Below are 12753 nucleotides of genomic sequence, written 5' to 3'. Positions count from 1 at the left end.
CTGGTTCATTAACATGGCATCTAACAGTCTGTTCTTAAGCAACTCCTCATTATCTATATACAAAAAGCACGAAGCACTCTTGTCACATTGTATCGAATGGACTCTAGATCATGATAGGGAATGTGAGCGCATGAGATCCAAATGGCTTCCAAGGTTCAGGTTCTTTTTTTACAGCTTCAGGAGGCTGATGAATGGCTCATTATGCAGAGGAACATTGTAAAAGAGGACAGGACCAAGCTTCCCAATTTTAGTTCTATGAATTTTTTACTATTCTTAAAATGTAGAGCAAATTACCTGGCTCTTTTATTTATTCAGAGGGTGGAAGGTAATAAGGTGGAAGGTCATGGCACAATCCCCCTCTTCATTTAAAGGACACCAGCTGATACATTGTAGGTACAATGATACAAACAAGGAAGGTGCAATCACTGTTGTTGCATTCAGTTTGAACAATACATTCAAAACTGTTACAGGAATGGCTTTTCCAGAAGAATGAAGCAAAGCAAAATGCTGATTCAGGGTGAGAGTCAGGCAAGTGTTTGATAGCTGTTCCCCCACAAACCAGGTTCCCGAATTTATCCAAGTGTTGCATATAGTCAGGGATCTGTATTAGAATATTTAGTGATCTGAAAAAGAAACATTTCAAGGAATCTGTGGAGAATTCAGGTAGGTGTTATGCATCACCAACTTGTTAAGTGAAGTTGATGTGGAGTTAACTTCTAGATCCAGCAGAGGATGCTGTTCTGCTGCATACTGACCGACTGTGCCACATGGTTATTTCATGCAGAACAGAATTGACTGACTCCACACACACACACGCACACACACACACGCACACACACACACACACACACACACACACACCAAAATAACCATGGACTCACTACATTACCCAGCAAGCATCAGCACTTGCGTAATTCCACATGATTGGCTGGTGTAGCCACGCCCCCGGGAAGCCCCTCCCACTTTTCCAGGGTGAACTGACGTTGTTAGACTGCAGAGTAGCAGCCTGCCTGCCTGCCTTGAGAAGAGACTTAAACAGACACAGTAAACATCTACTGGCACTTTCAGGAAATTTCTACACCATGTCTGCTCACGGCAGCATGTGCTGCCGCTTGTTAGACCGACATACCGGCACCAGGGAAGCTTTAGCACATGTAGGTAAACTCTTCGTACAATGCGCAAATGGAAAAATTCTGCGACGGTATTCCAGCGCTACGCACAAGGAAAATGAACTTGAACTTGGAGACTCGACTTCAGTCGCTCCCAACTTCGCCGCACCTCTGAAAACCAGGTCAAAGCAGGTAATGAATTCAAGATAGTAAAGTTATATGCCTATATACTTGCCCGATAAGGTTTTCGCTGTCGGCATGTATCTACAGGCTACTGTAGTTATATTGTAATAAACAGTGACAGGTTTGCCGACGGCTTTAGGCTGTGGCCAGTTTGTAACAGACCGCAACCTGCGTCCTGACCAGGGCCCAGTCCAGGCCCAATGTAAACTAACTCTGTTACACTGACTACATGTTAGACCAGTAGCTAGCATACAACAGTGGAGCCCAGCAAAATGTAGAGTGGTTTATTTTCAGTGTAATTTATTTCACTAGAAATTAGCCCAACTAGAGAATGTTTAAGGTTGGCTATTCTTAGGTTCACTTTCTCTAATATTATGTGCCTTCTTACAGTGTAGACACCACGATAATGATTGCTACTAAATCAACACAACACAGGCGGATGGATTGTGTGTCTATTGAAATGGAAACGTTTGTAAACCCTTTACCTAAAACATGAAAGAGTAATGGAGAGATGACACTATGCTTATTGAGTTTTCTTGTTTTTAATGTCAGAAAATTGTCATTATTGCAGGCAATCTTTATTTCCTTTTGTATCTATTGCAGAGTAGATGATTATTGCTTCCATTAAGAATGATTTATATAAATATGAATGGTAGTGCATGATTTCAACTCATTGTTGTTTTTTAAGGGTCTTTCCAGAAGTTTTATTAAAGGAAGATGACCCTTTAGGCTAGTTATATGTACTGAGGACCAGTGGATTAAAACCATTCTCCTCAGACTGTAGTTACTAGGGCACAGGAATAGGAGGGGGGATTCATATAGCATTAAATAGGGATTCAGTAACTGGCTGGATCCTGTGATTACCTGACTGTATCTAACCTACTGGTGAGCCATGTGCTTGCTTTTGTACTTGCAACCTTTGACCTAACAGCAGTCCATTATTGACATCCAAAGTTCACAAGCCATTTACAACACATGTGGAGCTCCCTCAGTATGGTTGACTTGGTGAAGGTCTTTGATGTGTCGCAACACATTAGCGTAAAATGTGGCCATTCTGGATTATCACATGTTGCGGAAATGTCATTTACGGTCAAACTTTAGTCTGACATGCCTTAACTGTTTCCTGGCTCAGTGGCACAGATTCAGCCTCAAACGTAGGCAACAGTGTCCATCATTGTATTGCGCTAAGTGGTTCGAAATGTGTTTGTAAATTAACAGAAGAACACTGTTGTTTTTATGGATGCCACAAACATTTGCAATTGTCAGTCTGAGGGTTTGGTGATGCTACTATCGTCTTACTACCATCTATTTCTATTCTTCAGACTAGTTCCTACAAAGGCTGTGCAAGCTTTTTCACATTTTTCCTGTTGGCTTTTGTTACCCAGGAGCTGGCTTCCTCTGGGAGTCGGAGGCAGAAGTTAAATGACAACAACATCCCCTTTTCAGCGTTCTTGACGGACAACTTTGGCCGGAGGCACAGCTACCTGCGCATCTCCCTGACTGAGAAATGCAACCTGCGCTGTAAGTAGGCCTATTTCTGCCATGCCAAGAGCCTTAAAGGTGCTCAAGCGCACTTCAGTAGGGGGGACGCTTGCTGACATGGGACTTGAACCTGTGTCATCTGATTGAAGACTAGTCTTTCCAAACATTAGGGGACTCTCACCCTAAAATAGAGCAAACAGCAGCATAATATGGGAACTGATGTTTTGAACATAGTCTCTCAGATTGGTTCCATATGTGTTTAACAAAAATCCATAATCCATCATCTCTAAAAGCCCCCTTTTAATTCATTGCCCTTTTGGTCGACTGTTGACGTCAAGCCAGTACAGTTTGTCTCAAGTCCTCAAGGTTTACCTTTTGGGAATCACAACCAATCCAGACATGTTATTTATTATTAATCACAGCTACCAATGAGAGCCTGTTAAAAAGCCTCTTTATTGCAATCCCCTTTAGGTAATGTTTGCTCCACCATCATTATAAAGCTGCCTCTTCTCAGCATCTCTTTCTGTTTAATGGAGGTTGGCATCATGCTCCATTGCCAGCTAATGTCTAAGTGCAGTTTCTCATTTATAATGTAGCTCGTACAGTATGCTGCATGCAATGCAAATTTGAAGTTATAGTTTTAATTTATAGTTTAAATCTCAGTTCAAGAAGATGGGTACTGGGTGCTGACTCGGGCAATGGCTTTTATGGTCACAATGAACCTAATGTGCACTGAAAATAAACTAAAATGAGTAATGGACAAATGAGTGCAATATGTTATTGTGGTTGGATCTGTCCTTGTAAAAATAAAGCTTATTTTAAGGTGATAGTTTATGGTGGTGGTGAAGATAATAATGATGATGATGATGGGAATGATGATGTCAGCCTAGAAATGACTGTAACCCTAACTGTGACATTATCACAGTTAGGGGTTCAATTCCCACCAGAACCACCCACACTGAAAAATATGTGAACTCATGATACTGTAGCATAAAGGCATCCACTGAACGTCAGATATTATTGTTACCTTGGTACCATTTTAACCCCCTTACCTGCTCTCAGGTCAGTACTGCATGCCGGAGGAGGGAGTGAAGCTCACGCCGCGGGCCCAGCTGCTGTCCACCTCGGAGGTGCTGACCCTGGCCCGCCTCTTCGTCCAGGAGGGGGTGGAGAAGATCCGCCTCACCGGAGGAGAGCCCCTCATCAGACCTGATGTGCTGGACATCATTGGTAAGGAGCTGGTAAATGGAGAAAATGGGGGTGCTGAGGATGCAGAGGAGAAGAGTGATTGAAGTGTTTATTTCACCCGTAATGTGTATGCTTCATGTGGGAAAGTATATCTTACAATTGTTATGATTTTACATTGAAAGGGGTAAGATCAAGTATCAAGTATATTTCCGTGCCTGCTATTCTTCAATAATAGACTTTGACAGGTAAGCTGGCCTGTTAGCTCCCCATGTCTTGGGGTCAATGTACAAACATGGGTGCTTTCCTCTATTTCCCAAGATTGTAGTTTCTATTTTTTCTATCACAGAACCAGAATGTCGAAAGCTGTTTTGACTCGCTGTGACACTTGCGACCAACTTGTGCCCAACACAAATAGTTTTGTACAGTTCACCGCATGACTAAGTGGATGTAGTGACAGCCTTTTCAGAGGAATGATTCAACGTTTGGGATCCAAAGCTATCTATGATTCATGAGGTTCCTTCCCCCTGTTGACTTAGAGCTTTTGTAAGTGACACGAGGAGAGGAACGGCCTCTTATATGTGGTATGTGTGAGCAGGGAAATGGATTTGCTACACCACAGCTGTGTGTTAGGTCCTGTGATGTGTTATCTATTATCTTAATTTATGACTTAACCGTGGCAATCTGGGCCACAGAGGATCACAATCTGAGGAATTCGTCTATTGTATTGAGTCTGGTGCACAACTGGAGCACATCATGGCTGATTGAACCAGCGTGGAATGGTAATGATGTGGTAGAAAGATGGTTAATCTATGCAGCTACCAACAGTCTTGTGAAGATCAGCAGTGATCACTTGATGACCCATGATCCATGTTAAAGTTCACTGAAGTGAATCATTTGTAGTGTTAAGTTGAACCAATAATCCCACTGGACCTTTATGTTTTCTGTATTGTTGTCTAGCAAGAAGTGATACTGAGTGTGTGTGTGTGTGTGTGTGTGTGTGTGTGTGTGTGTGTTGGGAAGGGGGGGGGGGTGACCTGTATGTAATAAATGAATAAGGTAGAGCTGGTTTCTCAGACTATATAGCACACTTGTAATCACAATCATGCTCTCTCTCTCTGTCTCTCTCTCTCTGTCTCTCTCTCGCCTTTCCGTATTTTCTCAACCCGTATAGCGGAGCTGAGGAAGTTGGAGGGCCTCAAAACCATTGCGGTAACGACCAACGGCATGAACCTGGCCCGGCTGCTGCCCAAGCTGAAGGAAGCGGGCCTGGACCTGATTAACATCAGCCTGGATTCACTGGTCCCCGCCAAGTTTGAGTTCATCGTGAGGCGGAAAGGTACAGGAGAGTGACTGCTAACAGACAGAAAGGCTTTGACCTGTCATGTCAGCAGCAAGGCCTATAGGAGCCATTTTTAAAGGAGGAAATGTAATATTAGATGTGATGCTAAAAAGGAGAGATAGAAGTACAAGAATAGAGAGTGTCAGAGAGAAACAAGTTATGAGCTCCTACTTCAATATAAGTCTATGAACAGTGAGATATCTTTGTGTGATACTTTTGCTAAAATATCTGTCATTTTCATTTTCATTTTTTTTTAATCTACACTGTAGATTCAACACAACACAGACTGTAGGTCTATGTACGTCAAGTTAGATATTACTCTTGCTGCACTCTTATATCTCTGAATATTATATATTTATCACACTCCAAGACAACCAGAGTTAGCTAGGCTAAAGTTAGACGGTGATACTGTTCAGTGAGGCATCATTTGGGTGGGTCTGATCACTAGAGAGTAATACAGCAAGATCTAACATCGCTCTAGCGTTGCCGTTCTCTTTGTCCAACACCTTTTACACTTTTTACAACCTAAGTCGATACTCTAACCGCACATTGGGGGAGGTGGCAGGTGGAGTGGAGGTGACAAAGGGCCAGAGCTCTGGGTGGTTGGCGTTTGGGAGGCAGAGACAGATGGACTGACTGAGATTAGAGAGAGAGCGAGCGAGAAAACAAGAGGGCGATAGCGGTACTGGCACACAGAGAAAAGCAAAACCTGAGCCAATCCTCTTCCACAGCGCTGGCTTTTCAGTGAAAGGTTGACATTGGGGGTCGGGCCGAGGAGAGATCGGCAACAGACTAGCTTTTGTGTCAAATTTCATTTCACATGCACTGCACATTGTAGGATTGAGCAAGTATAAAATGCCTTTTAGCCTCCACTCAGCTCGTTTAGGATTTGAATCACAGCACATGTGCCATTTGATACGTATTAGTGAGAAATTAGCAACATAAGCCTAGGAACCTACCAGATTCTCCCTAGATTTGTGGGTTTTGTGTGGATGAAAGCACAGCTAGAGAGTCTGACCTTGGCGGTTTGCTGTTAAATAGCTCTGACTGCTGCTAAGGGGTTTGCTGTAGCTGTTTGTATAATAGGGGTTTGTGGCAATTCATAGGCCCAGTCCAAGGTGAAAATGCGGTGAACAGAGAAAGCAATGTTTATGTTGTAAAAGCCTGTAAACGAGGAAGCAGTCCACTTGTTCCAGGGACACTTTGGTGCTTCAGTCAGCTCTTATCTCAAGATAGCCTGTTGCTAGTTTTACGGCTCAGTACATTTTCACCAACCTTCCCAACAGTCGCACTCTTATCTTTACTTTGAAGAGTTCTGTTACTTTATGTATCCACTATTTGAAAAAATTGACTCTACATAATTTTGTTTATTTGTTACTTTAGGCTTATTATTTTATTGATCTTCATCCTTGGTTAGACACTTCACTCTTCACTCTTCTGTTTTTTTCCCAGGGTTCCACAAGGTCATGGAGGGCATTGATAAGGCCATCGAGATGGGCTACAACCCTGTCAAGGTAGCATTATACAAGCTTACTTCATGTTTTATTTACATTTCACACATATTTGCCATTGCTAATCAAAAGGTAGTACATTATTTTGTCATTACATAATTACCTTGTTTACTGGAACCTCAGAGATCCAAACAGATAGATCTGCATATCATATGTGATAATGAGAAAGAAAAAATGCAATATTGGGATTTAAAACCCTGAGAAAGTGGATTTGAATCGCACTTATTTTCTCCAGATGTCACAGTTGAGTATTTTTATAGCCATTCACCAAGGTTTGAAAGAGCAGAGCGGCCATTTACTGGATATAAACACTGTTTCTGGTGAGGTAGCTGAAGTGTATTTAGCTCCTAAATCCTGCTGAGGAGGGCATGGATTGGTAGTTTTATCCAGAATCCCTTATTTGGGCGAATGAACCTGTGATACGTCAAATGTAAAAAAATCCCTCATACTTACACGAGTGGGAAAAAAACTTCTAGTAGTGATCTGATGATGCCAGTTACATGTTAACATAGTAAGCACTCTGGCTTTCATGTGAATAAAATGGCTTTGGGGAGTTGTGTTCTGTTTTGGGTGTATTTCAGGTAAGTTTCAACTCTAGGCTATGTCAGCCAATTAACTGCTGGGTCACACATTTCCAGTGAACTGCTGTATTTGTGCAGATGCCTGGGTGGATGATAAAATGCTTGAGCTTGTTGTGTGCTGCCCTCTCTAGGTCAACTGTGTGGTCATGCGGGGACTCAATGAGGACGAGCTGCTGGACTTTGTGGCCCTGACAGAGAAGAAGCCCCTGGAGGTTCGCTTCATCGAATACATGCCCTTCGATGGTGAGCGTTCGCTTCCTACAAAAAGCTTTCTACATACGTCTAGAAAGTCTGGAGAAGTATGGAGAATGGATGTGATCATTTCCATGTCTAGAAAGGTTTGGGGATTACACTAAAAATCTTGAGAAACATGGAATTGTTGTTCAATACATATATGACTGCACGCCCACTGTGTAGGTGGAGAGAGCAGTATTGATAGCGGAGTGAGAGGTCGAGAAAAGCAAGAGTTGCGGTCCGCAAGCTGAGCTCAGCATGATTTTTACATGAAGTATGGTAAAGTGCAGGCTTTCAAGATGTTTAAGGGAAATTTTCAGATGCACCGGAAGCCTGTGGGAGTGATGGCTATGCACAAAAAAAGAAACACCACATGTCCATGATAAAAAATCTGATGCAGTTTAAAGCATTAATTCCTATTGAGAGAAGAATTACTGATGTGCTTTTGTACAGCGTGTGTTTGGTTGATTTCTGAAGTTTGGCACGAGTCACCGGTTTGTTTTGAGTGATAAGTTGAAAGATGCTGTAGCTTTTGGATTGTCTCACCCTATAGTGATCTGCAATGCCTCTCGCCCTCTTTGCAGGCAACAAGTGGAACTTCAAGAAGATGGTGAGCTACCAGGAAATGCTGGACCACATACGGCAGCAGTGGCCTGCCCTGGAAATGCTTCCCATCGGACACGCAGAAACAGCCAAGGTCAGTTCCGTCCCACCAGACTAAATCTCTGAATTATTAACTTGCTCCTGTCAAGTACTGGAATAGTTGTCCAAATGAAATATTCAGCGTCCTGACTGCCCCATAAGAACAAATTAGGATGACATACCATCCATTCATGTTAAGGCTAACATGCATTAAGTTGAATTCCTACAAGGTTGCCAGTTTCATCATGACTTCCCTCTGGAACATTGATTTATTCTGTACTACACGTCATTGAGTCCTAATGTGGTTGGACTTAGGAATATTTAACTCATGCCCAGACACATATTTGGTTTCTAATACTGATACCAACTGAAACAAAGGTGTCAGCAGCTGAGGTTTTGACAGTGACAAAAGGGGGAACGCTTGGTCTAGCTTATTTTGTGAGGGAGGGAGATTTCCTCAAGTCTGCTCAAGTGCCTGGTGTAGAAGTCAGATCAAGCAGTTTTCAAGTGGTTGAGATGTTTTTTTTTCAAATGTAGTTCTCCCAGGGGCAGTTTTTTTTGACCCCCTTCTCTTCCCTATACCAGACATATAAAGTACCAGGCTTCAAGGGCCAGGTGGGCTTCATCACCTCCATGTCTGACCATTTCTGTGGTTCCTGCAACCGCCTGCGCCTCACCGCAGATGGCAACCTCAAGGTAAAGCCACAGTTTTACATTGTCGGGCTTCATGGAGCTGCGAGTATCTGTTTTTGTGTTTATGCAGCACAGATGTGCCACATCTCTTGGACTTATTTTTACATTTTCATACTCAATTCTGTCTCTGTCTTCCCCCAGGTGTGTTTGTTCGGTAACTCTGAGGTGTCCCTCAGAGATGTCCTGCGCTCCGGGGCGTCTGACGAAGAGCTGCTGCAAATCATCGGGGCGGCTGTGGGCAGGAAGAAGAAACAACATGCAGGTAGACATGTCACTATATTGCATTTATGATAAATCCAATGTAGTCATTTGTTTAATGTTACTGATTTAATCTGTCAGATCTTTTCTGTGCCCAAAAAAAAGGTTAGGAACTGAGTAGAATTTTTTTCTTTATATTCCTTTAGGTTCACCTGATTTGTGCTGTTTTGGCGGGAGGAAGTGTAGCAATAATACATCTATTTATTAGCTTAATAATATATAAATAAATAATTCGTTTCATAATATACTTCCTTCCTTCCCCTTTCTCCATTTACCACTCTTCCACTCTCTCTGGTCCTCTGGTGTGGTCTTCCTGTCTCTCTCTCTCTCTCTCTAGTAGTGCTACTCAGACTGGGACCATAGGCAACCCCATTTGTGTGTGTACATGCATAGATTCTTGAAGGGAGTTACTTGCTAATGGAATATAATGTGTTATGATGGTAAACATACAATCTCTTCTTGTTTCTCTCTTCAGGCATGTTCAATATCTCCCAGATGAAGAACAGGCCTATGATCCTCATTGGTGGGTGAAGTGGCTGTACGTACAATTCTCACACACTGACATGCTCTTGTCACGCCTCAGTCCTAATTTGGAGTCATATGATCATCATCTGTTTATGGGCTGTATCGCCATGTTTTTGTTTTTTTTGTTTTCTGCATTTATCATCTCCTACTCACAGTTGATTATCCAGCTTGACAATGCATTTACACCTAAACTGATAAGAATCACAAACTTTTGTCGCTTTTTTAAAACTGTCAGCAAAATAGAATGCATCTCCTTATGGATCTTCATCTAATTATGAATTTGTTAGGTATGCTCTTTCGTTGCTTAGGAGTTGTCTCCCTGATTAATATTCTGCTTGTCCATCAGGCGCCACGTCCCAAAGGCCTCTGTCTCTGCCAGAGTCACAAGACAGCCAGAGGGTTTCCCCCCTTGTCTCCCAGCTTACAGATCCCACATCCCTCACTCAAACAACGGCTCCTCAGCTGTGCCACTCCAGCAGGGGGGCGATCCTGGATAGAGAGGGCGCTTTGTGCCTTCCAGGCTGCACTGTTTTAACAGGGACAGCCCCTGTTCGCCTCCTGGGAACCCTCATGAGTGGGGGTACCCATCTGAGGTCGCACATCAACAGAGGAAAACGTTACGGCACCGACGACCTCCACAATGTAGCACCCCTCCGTTCTCCTAAGTCCAGTAATACTCTCACTTTCTCCCGTTGTCAAACTAAGACCGCGGGTTCTGCTATACGCACAAAAGTAATGAGTCACATTGATGCAGACTGTCTCAGGTACGCACAAGCCATGGGTGCTATTGCATTTAAGAGCCACTCCATCAGGACCCCAGGAATTCCCTCTTTTTGCACACTACTTAAGAATGCCAAAACAAGTCCCAATACACACCACAGCATTAGACTGTGCCACAAACAGACTTCCAGTGAAGACCCCAAATTCAAACAAGGCGCGAGAGATCGGAAGTCGGGCACAGATCTCTCCAGCACCCACGAACCGGACGATCCCGCCGCGGCCCAGCTGACGCACACGGACGCCCACGGCCGCGCCGCCATGGTGGACGTCGGCGGCAAACCCGCCACGCGGCGAACCGCCACGGCCCGCGCCACCGTCAGCCTGGGCCCCGCCGCTTTCCGGCTGCTGCGGGACAACCAGCTGGCTAAGGGCGACGCGCTGGCGGTGGCGCAGCTAGCCGGCATCATGGCTTCCAAGCAGACCGCGGCCCTCGTCCCGCTCTGCCACCCGCTCCCCTTGGACCACGCCTCCGTCACCTTTGACCTCGACGAGCCGCGGAACGCCGCCGTGGTCACGGCCAGCTGCCGCACCACGGGCAGGACGGGGGTCGAGATGGAGGCCCTGACCGCCGTGACCGTGGCGGCGCTGACCCTCTACGACATGTGCAAGGCGGTGAGCCATGACATCCGCATCACAGACGTAGAGCTGGTCAGTAAGACGGGCGGGAAGAGGGACTTTCACCGTCAACCCTGACCTATCACCCTGCACCCTGGCTTTTCTTTATTCAGTGCACATTTTCTTACTGAATTAAATGAACATGGAATCAAACTTTCTGTCATTGCAACACCATACTGCCTGTACTTTCCTCGATTGCTTATCTCTGTTTTTTTTGCCTTTCCAAGCATTGTTACATTTGCTTTTTCTGAGAGTCAGTACACTAGACCCACACAATATGAAACACGTTATCTCAACTCTGTTCATGTTTTATTTGATTTAGTAATGTTCTACAGATTTGAAGGATTTAATTTCAGTACCATGCAGCAGGTTGTTTGTTTCTTGTCATATACATTTGAGTTTGAGCAGTTTACAAGTGAAGCAGGCCAGAGATACTGGGGCTGTACAGTGTGAAATGGTTAGTGCAAATGCAGCTTTGCATCTCTAGGGGGCACTCCAGTCATTCACAAGTGTTATCAGTCCTCTAAAAGAAATGCATCTTTTATCGGTGTACACGAACTTTGATAAAGCCTTCACAGATGAACGCCATTTTATTCTGAATGAAGCCAGTTGCTTTGACCTGGAAGATGTAACCGTACAGTATTGAGAGCAGCAGAGCGCACACTGCAGTGTCCTGGTGACTTGTCTTGGCTTGGAGTGAAACATCACATGTACATTCCTCGACACACTAGTCTCATTGGTTGCAGCTCTCAATCATTTACACTGGAATAATTAACAGCTCCATGATTTTTTTTTCTAGAATTATGTTTCAACATGAATTCCGTTGTTTTGCTCCATATATGTGACGTGTAAGCTATTCTCATCAATGTTCTTTTCATCATTAATAGTCTGCGATATTAAAAATCACTACTGGAAAAAATACAGAGAATTATTCATGATGTGAATTGATTCATGAGCAGTAAACACTTTGATATGCACTCTGTCTGGCATTTACTGGATTTTATTTCATTTGTTTTATTCCTCCTACCTCTGTTCGTACCAACACTGGATATTTTGTCTACTTGTACAATACAGAATGGACAAATGCATGTTGTGACTCAAGATGATACAGGATATCAAGGGGGTGACATTAAAGTACCAACTACCCTTATAAACACACAATTATAACACACTATGGTACTTCACTTAAGTCCTTGGTTGGCAAAATGATAGCACTTTCAAATATATATGATCTAAATAAATACATTCACATATATATTTTGAGCTAAGGATAACAATGGCAAAGTTTGTGCAGCATCCATGTGATATTATATGTCACATGCATTTTGTCTCTATTGAGTGGTTCCCAGTCCTGGTCCTTGGAGCCCAGAGTACTACTAGTTTTCTATCATACCAGATAGCATCCATATGATGTGTAAATCATAGACTGCCCTTCCCTATTTAGATGGCTAGAATGAAAACCAGCAGGGTTCTGGATCCTGAGGACTGGGATTGAGATCCACTGGTCAAGTCAAAGCTAACTGCATTGCTTTGTCCCTTACATAAAAGAACAATGGAGAAACTCTAGCTTTTAGGTTTACCATAGCACATGACAATTTCAAGTATCTCTTGAT

General features: G+C 43.5%; 1 protein-coding gene across 2 annotated transcripts; it reads left to right on the top strand.

Annotated features, from left to right (window-relative positions):
- The first annotated feature begins 1008 nt into the window (after positions 1-1008).
- Positions 1009-12112, top strand: LOC139667538 (molybdenum cofactor biosynthesis protein 1-like). 2 transcript variants are annotated; one of them, XM_071547030.1, is made up of 11 exons: positions 1009-1301; positions 2711-2813; positions 3837-4004; positions 5134-5298; positions 6754-6815; positions 7525-7636; positions 8212-8324; positions 8855-8965; positions 9104-9224; positions 9696-9743; positions 10092-12112. In XM_071547030.1, exons 1-11 carry the CDS (start codon positions 1083-1085, stop codon positions 11216-11218), a joined length of 2349 nt encoding a protein of 782 aa, XP_071403131.1. In that variant the 5' UTR covers positions 1009-1082; the 3' UTR covers positions 11219-12112. The 2 variants fall into 2 exon arrangements, with proteins under 2 accessions (XP_071403131.1, XP_071403124.1); XM_071547023.1 differs by having other exon boundaries at positions 2708-2813.
- The last annotated feature ends 641 nt before the right edge of the window (positions 12113-12753 follow it).

Source organism: Centroberyx affinis, unplaced genomic scaffold (genome assembly GCF_046629955.1).
Source record: "Centroberyx affinis isolate AG114_WGS23_722 - 3 ecotype Tasmania unplaced genomic scaffold, CSIRO-AGI_Caff_v1 ptg000267l_1, whole genome shotgun sequence".
NCBI lineage: Eukaryota > Metazoa > Chordata > Actinopteri > Beryciformes > Berycidae > Centroberyx > Centroberyx affinis.
This window is presented reverse-complemented; position numbering and strand designations above follow the sequence as displayed.